The 15,004-nt window shown below is 36.6% G+C and overlaps 1 protein-coding gene across 1 annotated transcript in view; it reads left to right on the top strand.

Annotated features, from left to right (window-relative positions):
* GABRA3 (gamma-aminobutyric acid type A receptor subunit alpha3) overlaps positions 1-15,004 on the top strand; it is a 267,558-nt gene that overhangs the window by 191,388 nt on the left and 61,166 nt on the right. Inside the window, exon 6 of the mRNA XM_079911398.1 lies at positions 656-876. Coding sequence (XP_079767524.1) covers positions 656-876 — 221 coding nt within the window. The remainder of the gene's footprint in view (positions 1-655; positions 877-15,004) is intronic.

Genomic DNA, 15,004 nt, shown 5'->3' with positions numbered 1-15,004 from the left:
AACATTTATTGTAACTTTAATTTATGTTTAGATGAACAGCAACTTTGAAAATGTTCTTCATGTTTATTAGCAATTTTTATCCATTTCATGAATTTTCTGTTCATGTCATTTACCCATTTTTCTATTTGTGTGTTTGTTTTTATCTTATCTGTAAGAGTTCCTTATTTATTGAAGACAATAAGATATTAACTCATTAGACATATTGTTAGAGAATCAAATGAATGTGTTTTAAAATTTAAGGTTTTAGTTTTATGGTAATTGTTATATTGGCCTTTGATGTTCATATGGGATCATTTAGTAGAAGAGATAAGGTAAGGAGTTTGCCCTTATTAGAGATGCCACTGCATAGAGAAGGGAGCTCTTTCCTTTTCATAAGGCAAAGTCTTGTGTTCAGCTTGCATGATGTGCAGGGCAGTGTTGGCAGTGATCTTCCTAAGCAAAATCTTGTCAAACATATTATCTATGTACTTACTGATCACCAAGACATTTTTTCTCAATCATAATCATTTGCCCTACTTACTAGTAACTACTGTTAATAGACTGCTGCTTCTCTGCAGCAGAGGAAATACTGCAAAGTAATTAATATTTGCTAAGGGCACTGTGGGTCACTACCAGAACTCAACTGAAACATTGTTCTCTCTCTTTTTGTCCTTAGGAGTACACCATTGATGTATTTTTTCGACAGACATGGCATGATGAAAGACTGAAATTTGATGGACCCATGAAGATCCTTCCACTGAATAATCTCCTGGCTAGTAAGATCTGGACCCCTGACACCTTCTTCCACAATGGCAAGAAATCAGTGGCCCATAACATGACCACACCTAACAAGCTGCTCAGACTGGTGGACAATGGAACCCTCCTCTACACCATGAGGTCAGAGAGTGGTGCAGCTCATCTAAAGTATACTGGGGTAGGACCAGGATTGAAATCAGCATGTTTTAAGCTATCCATTGAAAATTCTGTCAAGGTTACAGATTAGAAATGCACATATAGGCATATACTTCCTAACACATTTGCAGGTATGCACACTTGCAGACGTATATATTATAGACACAAGTATAGAGAGTTGGCCAACAGGCACATGAAAAGCTGCTCATCATCACTAATTATTAGAGAAATGCAAATCAAAACCACATGAGGTATTACCTCACACTGATAAGAATGGCTATCATTAAAAAGTCTACAAATAATAAGTTCTGGAGAGGGTGTGGAGAAAAGGGAACCCTCCTACACTGTTGGTGGGAATGTAAATTGGTACAGCCACTATGAGAACAGTATGGAGGTTCCTTAAAAAACTGAAAGTAGAGCTAACATATAATACATCAATCTCACTCCTGGGCATATACCCAGAAAAAACAAAAACTCTAATTTGAAAAGATAATGTGCACACCAATGTTCATAGCAGCACTATTTATAATAGCCAAGACATGGAAACAATACAAGTACCCATCAATAGATGATTGCTTTAAGAAGATGTGATACACACACACACACACACACACACACACACAATGGAATATTACCACACACACAATGGAATATTACTCAGCCATAAAAAGGAATGAAATATTGCCATTTGCAGCAGCATGGATGGACCTAGAAAATATCATACTAAGTGAAATAAGTCAGGCAGAGAAAGACAAATATTATATGCTATCACTTATACATGGAATCTAAAAAATAATACAAATGAATCTCTATACAAAACAGAAATAGACTCACAGACTTAGAAAACAAACTTATGTTTACCAAAAGGGGAAAGGGAAAGGGAGGGGGGAGGGATAAATTAGAAGTGTGGGGTTAACATATACACACTACTATATATAAAATAGATAAACAACAAGAACGTACTGTTATAGCACAAGAAACTATATTCAATATCTTATAATAACCTATAATAGAAAATAATCTGAAATATTTATATGTATATAGGTGTATGTGTGTATATATATATATATATATGTATATATATATATATATATATATATATAAATGGAATCACTTTGCTATATACCTGAAACTAACACAATATTGCAAATCAACTATATTTCAATAAAAAATAGAGTTGGCCATATGAACATTTTCAGACACACAGAGATGTACATTCACAATGTATAAATGTTTATGCATACTCAGAGACATGTGTAGACCAATACACAGGTATATACATAGTCAAGGGCATTTAAATACACAGAATTACAGCCATATACACAGGCATGAACACTGTGACAGTCAGAATAGCCTAGGTTTAACTACAGCAACAAACTATCCATATGATGCAGAATTGTGAGAATCAAGTGAGATAATGAAACGTACAATGTTACATATATAAATACAAAATTATAGCAACATATATTTTATGCCACATTGTGTGGAAATGCTGAGGAGTTTCATATAAGTGCATTTCCACACAACTTAAGAATATAACTTTTAATATATATATGAATATATATTATATATAATGTATTTCATACTTTTCTGCTCCCAAAGCATAGAACCATCACAGTTTTATGTTTTTCATGACTCATTATCATTAGAGATTTTAGATATGTAAATTTTGCTTTTAAAAGAATAATTTTGAACACATTTCCAGTTCAGTAAGATTCTTTGCCCCAACATTAAAAACTTTCTTGGTTCTTGCTGTCAGTTGTCACTTCCTGAAGCTGCCTTCCACATTAATGAGTGATCTTTTGGTGCAGGTTCTGTGCATTTGTTATTATACACAATGAAACTCAAATAATGCATACCTGGTAAATATGTGATGAATACATGAAGTGTGCTTGCCTGTATGCTAGTCCTTCATTACTTTAAATTTACTATTTATTGATGTGCTTCTGAAAGAATTTGGGAGACAAGAAGATGGCCAAGGAAAAATGGATAGCAAGTCAATTGTTAGAAGTTGAATTAAAGAGGAGGAGCTGAGAGAGTAGAGGAAAGAATGATGGAGAAAAAGGAAGTGGATAGAACAGGGAAGAATAATGTGGAGAAGAGATCAATAAAATTAACATATATATTTATTTTATTGGTCTATTCCCAGAACTTTTATACACGCACACACAGATGAATTGATCAAGGAGAAATGGGTAGAGGAAAGAGAGACTATGAGAGGAGAGAAAAAGAATAGAAAATTTGAGAAGATAAGGCAGAAGATGAAATAAAAGTAAAAGGCTAGATATTAGAATATCCTAAAAGAAAAAGGAGAAATTGGAGTAAAGTATGCAGTAAATGGGAAGAAAGAAAAGAAGACATATAGAAGTAGGGAAAGGGACACTGGAGGGAGAGAAATTATAGATGGAAGAAAGATTAGTATTTTTCATCCATTCATTTATTCATTCACCAAACATGTTTTGAATTCCTAATACATACATGGCCCTGGACTAGGTTCTGGCTATGCAAACATTAAGAAGATATGGTCTTTGTCCTTAAGACAGTCACAATATAATACGGGGAAAAGGCTAATAGATAACCACAAAAAATTAACTGAAATGATAAAGTTATGAGTAATTATGAAAGAATAGAAAAGGGTCATCTAACTCATTCTTCTGGATCAAGTTGAGCAAAGAGTCCCTGGATGAGGCAACACCTAAGTTCCTGATTATTAGTATTGGCATTAATTTTTGCTTTATTAGATAAGTAGAATGTGGTCAAGAAAATTGTATGTGGAAAGTGGAGGGAAGAGAGGAAGGACATTCCGGGTAGAGAAAACCAACTGAGCAGTTGCAGGAAATTGAATGGTATATTATAAGCAAGATAAGGAAGTGGTCAATTTTTTTAATGTTATATATGGCATCCTAGTTACTGTGTAAAGAATGCATTTGTAGGGAACAAGACTGGAAATAGGAAAGCTGGTTAGGAGACAGATTAAATAGTCTAGATGAGGAGTGGTGAAGTTCTAATTCAGAGCAGTGGATTAAGATGGAGATGGGGAGATACACTGAGGAAATAGACAGTGAAACAACCAATGTCAGAATGAGAGCAAAGAGGAGGAATTAAGGTAGAAGGCACCCAAGTAAAATGGGCGACTGATGGTATTACGAACTGGGGTAGATCATATGAGATTTAGGAAAAATTTAGATAGAATAAATCTGTGAGGTTAATTTTGGACAAGATAAGTTTAAGAAGATTGTAGATTATCCAGGGACAGAAGTCTAACAGTAGTTGGATATTCAAGTCATAAGGTCAGGAGAGAGACACAAGCAAGAGATGTAAAGTTTGGTATTGTCAGTATGGTGGGACAACCATGTGAATGCATATGATCACTTCAGGAAAGTATGTAGAGTGAGAGGAAAATCATGCCAAGCATCCAGTCATGTAGCATCACTATCATTAAAGCAGAAGGGAAGAAAGAGGAACCTATGATGGAGACCGAAAAGGAAAAGAAAGGAAGGTGTTAATAGAACCACTAGTGTGTAGTATCTTGAAAGCTAAGTGTGGTAGTCAATACTGCTACTTCCAATATTTCCAGTTCACTTCCCTCTGGGTATATGTTAGTATTTCACTTCCATAGAGCCTTAGACAAATGAATTGCTTTGGCTAACCAAATGTGAGTGGAAATAACATGTGTGATTTCTGAGGGAGGATTGGAAATTTTATTTATTTATTGCTTTTTTAACATGTACATTTCTTTATTTTCATCTCTGTGCAAAAATTTTGCAGTTAGTGGAATCTATTATAACTGCTTCCATATCAGTACCTTCTGGAAACACAGTGATCACTCAGGAACCAGAATATTGTTCTTTTTAATTCATAAAATTAAGTATCATTTTACTCAGGATGAATTTGCAGCACTGCTCATAAAGTTCATTTATCTTTTTTTAAAAAGTATAGTTGATTTACAATGTTGTGTTAGTTTCAGGTATACAGCAAAGTGATTCAGTTATATATATTTTTTCAGATTCTTTGACATTATAGGTTATTACAGGATATTGAATATAGTCTCCTGTGCTCTACAGTGGGTCTTGTTGTTTATCTATTTTGTATATAGTAGCATGTATCTGTTAAGGATTAGAAACTCTTAAGAGCCAGTACATGATTTTCCATGTTCCTCTCCCCTGGCCACAGTGAGTAGCATTATGCCAGGTGGCCTTGGCTCTATCATTCTGTGTCCCTTATTAAAGATAACATAGAAAAGAACATCCCTCCCACAACCTGAGATAGACAAATAGTGTGAATGAGAAAGAAACCTTTGTGGTTTTAGGACACTGATATTTTAGGATTGTTACTGAATATTGATTGAACACATTTTGGCTAATATATTGAAAGGTAAAGGGTTTCAAAAAGATGAGAGTGATCAATAATAATAATACAATAATAGCATAATAAGTACAATAGTTGCCATCAATATAGTACTTACAATGTGCCATGCATTTTTATAATCATTCTACTTTTATGATCTTCATAACAAGTCTATGAGATAGATACAATTACAGGTGAGGAATCTGAGACACAGAGTGAGTAACATTTTCTAAGATCACCTAGGTAGTAAATGGTCAAGCATTCATACTCTGGCAGCTTGCCTGCAATTTTATGCTCTTTACTATTACTTATACATCTTTACAATATTGTTGGCTATTACAAAGATATCTACTAATATAGAGAATTGAAAGTATGTATTAGGTTTGGTAACATGGAAAACACTGGTGTTCTTCACGTACACTCTTTCAATGGAGTGATTAGTGCAATGAGGAGTTTTTATGAGTTGGCATAGAGGTAGTGGAGATAGTGAACATAGAAAATACTTTCTGGGAACTTGCTTGAAAATGAAAGGGATGGGTATATAATAGATATATTCAGGGGTAAAGGAAATAGTTATTTGTTTTGAATGGAGAGACTGGCACATATTTGTGAGATAGCTGGAAGGGGCTAGTAGAAAGGTAAAGGTTGAAGATACAGTAGAAATAGGGTTTTTCTGACATCAGGTTCCCAGAGAAAACTGTCAGGAGATGGTATCCAAACTACAGGGAAAGTTTTACTTGTAAAGGAAGAGGGATACCTGTTCTGACACTGCATGGAAGGACATGAAATTAGACATAAATGTTGAAAAGGAGGTGGGGAGGATAGGGCAGAGTAGAAGTCTGAATGGTTATAATGTATGAAGGAGAATTTGAAGAGACTAGAGCATAAGTGGAGGAATAGGTAGAATAGAGATATACTTGTAATAAAGTGCATAAAGAGAAGAGTTTGAAGAGGAGATGACAGAAAAGATGAACAGAGTCCAGGTCAAGATGATATACACATTTATGAGGTATTTTCCATTTTTTCAGACATGGATATAGGGAACTTTATTTCTATTAATGACATCTTATTTATTAATGAAGATATGGGGAAATACGTTCATTGTTGTGTTCTTTATACTTATTATATATAAATGTTGCATAATATATAATACAATAAAAAATGTTCCAGTGAGTATTTGAATAGGAGGGAAAAGTACTTTTTGAATTTAGCTAGATTTTATCTCATTCACTTGAATCATTCATTCAACATATTTATGAGTGCTATTGTGTTTAAGGCTTTGGGATATATGCTGAACTACAGAGATAAATAAGACACAGCTCATGCTCTTAGTGACTTTACTGTCTAGTAGTTAAAGAAAACATATGCACAGATAGCTGCACAATAATATAAAAGTCCTTAAATAGAGGCAGGTACAAAATATGATGGAATTACAGGGTAAAAAGCATCTAAAATCATGTGGAGACTTAAGCAGTAGGTGTATTTAGGTTAAAGCAGTTGAATTATGTTAAATGTTGCTTACACCACATTACATTGAACACTGGTTGCATTGTTGAAAGACATGCTTTTTTGTGAAACTTAGTATAGGAGCTGTGTCTACAATTAAAAGTGAAACATTTGGAAAAAAAATCATGTGGAGACACCAAGGAAAGTTGTGAAAAGGAGATCATACTTATCCTGTATCTTGAATTTTAAAGGAAATATAGGTAACTATTAAACAGATGAGGGACAGGGTGAGGTATAGGAGGGTATTCCAGGGAGGGAAAATAGCATACACAAATGCAGGTATTTATGAGTTGACAACATGCATCAGAAAATTCATGTCTGTTGTTAGAACTTTTATTTGTTAATTATTCCAAAAATATTTCTTGAGGGCTTAATCAGACCCAAAGAGTATTCTGGGCACTAGGGATAAAGTGGTGGGCAAAAATAGATGTGGGTTCTGATCTCATATAACTACATTCTATTGGGGAAAACAGTTAAACCGTGATGAAAATGTAGAATATGTGCTATGATGAGGGAAGCACAGAGTGAAATATGCTTTATGAGCATCTAGCAGGGACAATGAAGTGAGCCTATGGGGAATATCTACAATGAATTCCAGAGGAAATAACTTTTAAACTGCAACTTAAAAGATGTGTAGAAGTAAATTATAATAAAAGATAGGGAAGAAATGTTCCAGAGAGAGAGAGTACAGCAGATATGAAGGCCAGAAGAATGAGCAGGGGAGGTAGTGATGATACAATAAAGAAACTTAAAAAAAGTTCATTGTGACTGAACTGTCACCTAATGCAATTTTGTGTGCCCAACACACAGTGAGGCCAAACAAACCAAACCATTGGAATTTTGTGCAGATAAAGGTTTACTGCAGGACCAAGCAAGAAGAATGGGTGGCTCATGCTCAAAAAACCCAAGTCTCCCCATTCTGATGGTTTTGGGGGAGAAGTTTTTAATAGGCAAAATTTGGGGTGATAGTTGTGGGATGTGTGACTTTTTTCTAATTAGTTGGTGGTAAGGTAACAGGGCAGTGGCTGATGGCTTGGTGTCTGGCAACATTCCTTATTTATTGGAATGACAGGCAACATTCTTTGTCTACACTTGGAGTAAATATGATAAGCCATGTGAATTGCTTGACATATGTCCTGCCACATGCCCACTGTGTGGAGGTTTTTGTGTTAATATCCCCATTTTTATAATTACTAAACTGAAGTTTCAATAGAACAACAGTCACACCATTAATAACTGGCAGAGCTGGTACAGAATCTCAAGTCACTCTTATGTTAAAGCAAACTGTTTTTCCCTACTACATCCCACTACTTCCTCTAAGAAGGGAATGTAGGGGATATCAGTTTTAAGCATAATGAGTTTGAGGTGGACATGACAAGCTGCAGCTGGAAATGCAGGTCTGTCACCCAGAACTTTGACACAATGGGATTTTATAAAATTAAATACATTGCACAAAGTGTCCTCTATATATTAGGCCACAGACTAATAGTGTCCTATGTTTAGGTACAAATTAAACAAAATAAGCACTCATTTCTCCATGTTTGCATCATCAAGAAGAAAATGGTATTTTTTGACCAATTAAGAGAGACTTATTATCATATTCAGACCTGCATGCCTTCCTTTATCCTTTGTCTGATTGGGTCAGTTTTGCTCCTGTACTTGGGATGTTCCAAAGACAAATTATTTGAAAGATAAATTGTGCATGATACCTGAACTTTCCCCACCAACACACATGGAAATGTTAATAATAAAGCTCCTCTCCTCCTGCTTTAGATGTAAATAGCTTGCATTTGAGTCTTCATTACAGAGACTTCCTCTGAAATGGCCAGGAACCAGGGAAGGCATTTGGGTCACATTGTTAGTTGTATAGGACTTAATGTAATCAAATCAACCAAGCATTGATAGCTTTGTTTCACACAGTCCTTTTTTGTAATGGCTTTTGCTCTAGGGGATTCCATCTGTAGTTCCTTATTCATTAAGCTAGAAACTGACTCACAGAACCACACTTAGTGTGTTTCACTCTGATGAACAGAAGAGCATAGAAGAGATAGAGTGGCTCACTTTGGACCCTGAGAAAGCTTACAATGAGGTGAGAAGCAAGTAATATTACAAGTCCCAGTTAATCACAAATTATGCTGTGGACTCTGTGTGGTGATATCAACCCCTACCCTCCAAGAATTCACATCTTAGCAGGAAAGATAGGACACATAATTTACTGTACTATAAGGCATAATGGAAGCTTCACAAAAAGCCAACAATGAGGTGCTATAAGCTAAAAATTATAGGTTTCATTACAGCTTGGAGACATGGGCCCAGATGTGGGAAAGCACCACATGGGAACTAGCATTTAAGGGAGGGAAGGAAAAATGTATTCCCAAGAGGTCTTCTCACATTTGTTTCATTTTTGCCAAATGCAAGAGGAAATCAGGGCCTTGAAATAACAAGAATTGCGTTTATTCTCAAAAGCAAGAAGCTGAACCTCAGGCAGATTGAGTCTGTTAAAAAGAACTGATTCACTTTGTTATAAAGCAGAAACTAACACACCATTGTAAAGCAATTATACCCCAATAAAGATGTTAAAAAAAGGAAAGATCATTCTAACACAAGGGGGATTTACAGATCATCAGAAGGGTCCCTCTGGTTCCAAAGAACCCAACTATTTTAGATGCTACTGTTTTCGAATGCAAGTTAGTGTGTCCAATGCCCAGTGAGGCCAAACAAATGGAAACATTGGGGTTTGGAGCAGAGAAAGCTTTATTGCAGGGCCGTGCAAGGAGAAGAGGTAGATCATGCTCAAAAAACCCAAATTCCCCAATGGAGAAACAGGGGATTTGTACCTGGGAGGGCCCCACAGGGTCCTGCTCAGTTTCACTACCCCTAGACAGACTATGTATGTTATAGTGAAATGAACTTTAGGAATTAGGAGCTCTAAGTGTGAGTCCTAACTCTGGCCCAGATCAGCAGTGTAACCATGGACAAGGCATTTCTGTTTTCTGGACCTCAGTTTCTTCTTCTGGGAAATGGGGCTGAAAATGCCTGCTCTGTCTATCTTGCAGAAATATTTATTAAATCAAGAAGCATTTACTGACTATATGCTATGTGCCAATCACCGTACTATGCATCAGATTAGAATAATATGTAGAGACCCTTCTCTCAAGTTTCTCACACTTACTTGCAGAAGACAGACACATAAACAGACTGGATATACTGTGTTTCCGTCAAGTAGAGCATTTATAGGGACATGAAAGTCATCTAACTTTTTGTTTTTTGATGTGGCACCCCAGGCAGGAGTGGCTCCATCTTGAGCCTAGAAAGTTATTTCAACAGTGTTAAGCACTAAGCTACTTGTACAAAGTGCTCTGGGATTTCTGTGAGCTGGAGAACTCACTATGCCTATAGGGCACATACAAAGTTATCACAGAAGAGGTAATATTTGAGCATGGACTTGAATGGAATTTGTTCCACATATAAAGAGGAAAGGGCATTCCTGGCAGGACAAAAAAGAACCCAGCAATTTGTAGAAAGGCACAAAAGCATGAGAGCTTTGTTTGGCAAAATCACAAGTATTGGCAGATGGCTGGAGAGTGGGGGAAAAGTGTGAATATCAGAAAATGAGGATGGAGCAACACATCTGAGGTAATTGTTAAAACCTAGATGTGCTCCATATAAGGGCTAAATGCAGTAGTGAAGCTCTGGTATTCCAATTAGGAAGCCCAAGGGCTTCCAGTGTACTGAAGCCTTTTGCCTATAGCTTGAGGATTTAATGGGAAACTTGCAGAAAACTGGGATTCTTTTTTTTTTAGGTTTTATTGGAGTATACTTGATTTACAATGTTTTGTTAGTTTCAGGTGTACAGCAAAGTGAATCAGTTATACATATACATATATCCACTCTTTTTTTTTATGATTCTTTTCCCATATAGTCCATTACAGAGTACTGAGTAGAGTTCCCCGAGCTATACAGCAGCTCCTTAGTAGTTATCTATTTTATATATAGTAGTGTGTATATGTCAATCCCAATCTCCCCATTTATCCCCCTGCCTTATCCCTTGGTGACCATAAGTTTGTTTTCTACATTCGTGATTCTACTTCTGTTTTGTAAATAAGTTCATTTGTACCCTTTTTTTTTAGATTCCACATATAAGCAGTATCATATGCTATTTGTCTCTCTCATTATGACTTCACTCAGTATGACAATCTCTAGGTCCATCCATGTTGCTGTGAAGGGAACCCTCCTACACTGTTGGTGGGAATGTAAATTGGTGCAGCCACTGTGGAGAACAGTCTGGAGGTTCCTTAAAATCTAAAAATAGAACTACCATATGACCCAGCAATCCCACCCCTGGGCATATACCCAGAAGAAACCATAATTCAAAAAGACACATGCACCGCAATGTTCATTGCAGCACTATTTACAATAGCTAGGACATGGAAGTAACCTAAATGTCCATCCACAGAGGAATGGATAAAGAAAATGTGGTACATATATACAATGGAATATTACTCAGCCATAAAAAGGAACGAAGTTGTGCCATTAGCAGAGACGTGGATGGACCTAGAGACTGTTGTACAGAGTGAAGTAAGTCAGAAAGAGAAAAACAAATATTGTATAATATTGCTATATATGGAATCTAGAAAAATAACGCAGATGAACTTATTTGCAAAGCAGAAATAGAGACACAGACGTAGAGAGCAAATGTACGGACACCACAGTGGGGAGATGGGGTGGGATGAATTGGGAGATTGGGATTGACATATATACACTACCATGTGTAAAATAGATAACTAATGAGAACCTACTGTATAGCACAGGAAACTACTCAGTGCTCTGTGGTGACCTAAAAGGGAAGGAAATCCAAAAGAAGAGTGGATATATGTATACGTATAGTGGATTCACTTTACTGTACAGCAGAAACTAACACAACATAGTAAAGCAACTATGCCCCAATAAAAATTAATAAAAAAAGAAGATGTGATACATATATACGATGGAATACTCAGCCATTAAAAAGAACAAAGCAATGCCATTTGCAGAAAACTGGGATTCTTATGACTAATATACTGCTTGGTTTGGGTGTTTAGTGGTGATATATTTCAAGTGACTCATCCTCTACTAATAATGGCTATTAAAGATTTTACTATCTTTTCTATTTCAACATTAATGTCAGATCCTGCCCTTTACTCCATGATAATAGAAATAGCCTGCCTGACACCTCAACCACTCCTGAAGAGTGTCTTTGTTTACTTGAGGTATAATTGATGTACAGTATTATATAGGTTTCAGGTGTACAAGTGATTCACAATTTTTAAAGGTTATACTCCACTTAAAGTTATTATAAAATATTGGCTATATTCGCTGTGTTCTACAATATATTCTTGTAGCTTATTTATTTTAACATAGTGCATTGTACCTCTTAATCTGCAACCCCTATCTTTTCCCTTCCCCTTTCCCTTCTCTCTCCGCACTGGTAACCACTAGTTTCCTCTTTGAACTCATCTTCTATTAATCTTCCCCCTTGGTCTCTCCACTACAGCCACAGTGGCATAGTTGCTATTTTTGGAACACATTGGTCACATTTCTACCTCAGGGCCTTTGCATTTTCTGCTCCCTCTACTTTGAATGTTCTTTTTCCAGGTGTCCATAAGGTTCACTCTCATTACCTTCAGGTTTGTTGCTTAAATGTCACCTACTCTGTGAGGTATTCCCTGAACACGCTATTGAAAATTGCAATGCCTCGTCAATAGTTTCTACTCACATCTTATTTATTTTTCCTGAGACATATTGCCTTTTAACACATTATATAGTTTACTTATTTTACTTGTTTCTTTTTGTTTCTTCCCTCTACTCAAATGTAAGCTTCAAGATGGTAACAACCTTGGTATGTTTGCTGATGTACTTATATTGCTTAGAATAATACCTGGCATATAGTACACGATCAAAAATTATTTGTTGGGCTTCCCTGGTGGCGCAGTGGTTGAGAGTCTGCCTGCCCATGCAGGGGACACGGGTTCGTGACCCGGTCCGGGAAGAGCCCACATGCCGCGGAGCAGCTAGGCCCGTGAGCCATGGCCGCTGAGCCTGCACGTCCGGAGCCTGTGCTCCACAATGGGAGAGGCCACAACAGTGAGAGGCCCACGTTCCGCAAAAAAAAAAAAAAAAAAAAAAATTATTTGTTGAGTGAAACAATTAGAAAACTTTTAGTCAGCTCTATCCCAGACTTGTTGGGTTATTTGAGAAATGTTCTTCCCTTCTGCTTTATCATATGTCAAATATATGATGGGATAAAACTGGATGCTTTCTATAAGGGTCTTTCAGTTCTGAAATTCTAGGAAAGAGGCTAGATGACCACTAAGTATAGGTTGAGATATTATGCTATTAAGGAATCATATTAAGATGCTATTTGCCTGTTGGTGCTTTGCGATGACCTAGAGGGGTGGGATAGGGAGGATGGGAGGGAGACTCAAGAGGGAGGGGATATGGGGACATGTGTATGCATATGGCTGATCACTTTATTGTGCAACAGAAACTGACATGGTATTGTGAAGCAATTATACTCCAATAAAGTTCTATTAAAAAATCAAAAAAAGAAAAGAAAGAAAGATGCTATTTGCCTGGAACCCTCGGAATACCTGAACCCTATATTGCCCGATCTATACCTCGCGTCTGCAAGGTCCCCACAGAAATACATGCTTTTAGGAAAGAAAAATCATTCGTTAGTTAATTGATTCAATAGATATGTATTGAACACCTACAATGTGCTAGCTACTGTGCTATGCTCCTGGCACACATCAAAGAAGATCCAAGACAAAAATCCATAGCTCTACAGTAAGGAGAAAAAAATGATGATAAATAGAAAAAATTAATTACATGGCATGTTATAAGTTAGGTACTATGGGAAAAGAAAGCGCATGGTAAAGTTTACTAACCATAGTATGGATAGTAAACTGAATGGAGGTTGGGGTAGGCCTCATTTACAAGATAATAAGAAAAAAAACAAGATAGTTAAGCAAAGACTTGAAAGAGACATGAAAGCATACCAAATGCAAGGACTATGATGTAAGAGAGACTGGCATGTTGAAAGAGCAGCAAGGAAGCCAGAGTGGCTGGAACAGAGTGAGCAAGGGAGGGCATAGTAGAAGATAAGCCAGAGAGGAACAGAAGATAAGATCATGTAAGACCCTGTAAGCCATAGCAAGAACTTTGGCTTTTACTCTGTATAAGATGAGGAAATACTAGACGGCTATCCTGTAGAGAATATATAGGGTTGGCCAAAAAGTTTGTTCAGGTTTTTTGTAAGATGTTATGGAAAAACACGAGCGAACTTTTTGGCCAACCCAATACTATAAGGAGAAAGGGTAAAAGTAGAGATACAAGTTAGGGTGCTATGGAAGCAATAAAACTTTAACTTATTACTGTGGTGGAATAAAAACCAGCTGTTGAGAAGCAAAGGATGGGATGACAAGGGAGCCAGGGTGCTACAAAACATAGTGAACAGTGAAATGAGGGCAGTACCTGAGGAGGGTGTGGGTATGTGTGTGCATGTATGAAGGGCTAAAAAGTACCTCCTTCCCATCTGTATTCCCATCTGTGTCTTTCATCCCCAAAGAATTACCTTATTACCTTACCTATATTACCTTTTACTGCTGGTCTTTGCATAGGAATCAAAACAGGTTAAAACCTGGCTGGGACTGAGGTCCTATGATCTGATTATCACATTTTGAGGGGTCTTGGACCTTCTTTGAAAAGCTAACTGAAGACTACTTGCTGTACAGTAGATCTCTAAGACTCCTTCATCTTGTATAACTGAAATTTATTACCCTTTCACTAATACCTCCACTTTCACTCCAGTTCCTGGCAACCACCATTCTATTCTCTGCTTTATGAGTTTGACTATTTTAGATTCCACATATAAGTGAAATCCTACAGTATTTGTCTTTGTCTGGCTTATTTCACTTAGCATAATGTCCTCCAAGTTCATCAGTGTGGTTGCAAATGGTAAGATTTCCTTCTTTTTTAAGACTGGATAATATTATATTGTATGTATATACATGTTCTTATCCATTCATCTGTTGATGGACACTTAGTTTGCTTACATGTCTTTGCTATTGTGAATAATTTTGCAATAAACATGGGAGAGCAGACATCTCTTTGAGATCCTGATTTCAATTCCTTTGGATATATATACCCAGAAGTAGGATTGCTGGATCCTATGGTAGTTCTATTTTTAATTTTTGAGGAGCCTCCATGCTATTTTCCATAG

The sequence above is a fragment of the Stenella coeruleoalba genome (assembly GCF_951394435.1).
Source record: "Stenella coeruleoalba genome assembly, chromosome: X".
NCBI lineage: Eukaryota > Metazoa > Chordata > Mammalia > Artiodactyla > Delphinidae > Stenella > Stenella coeruleoalba.
This window is presented reverse-complemented; position numbering and strand designations above follow the sequence as displayed.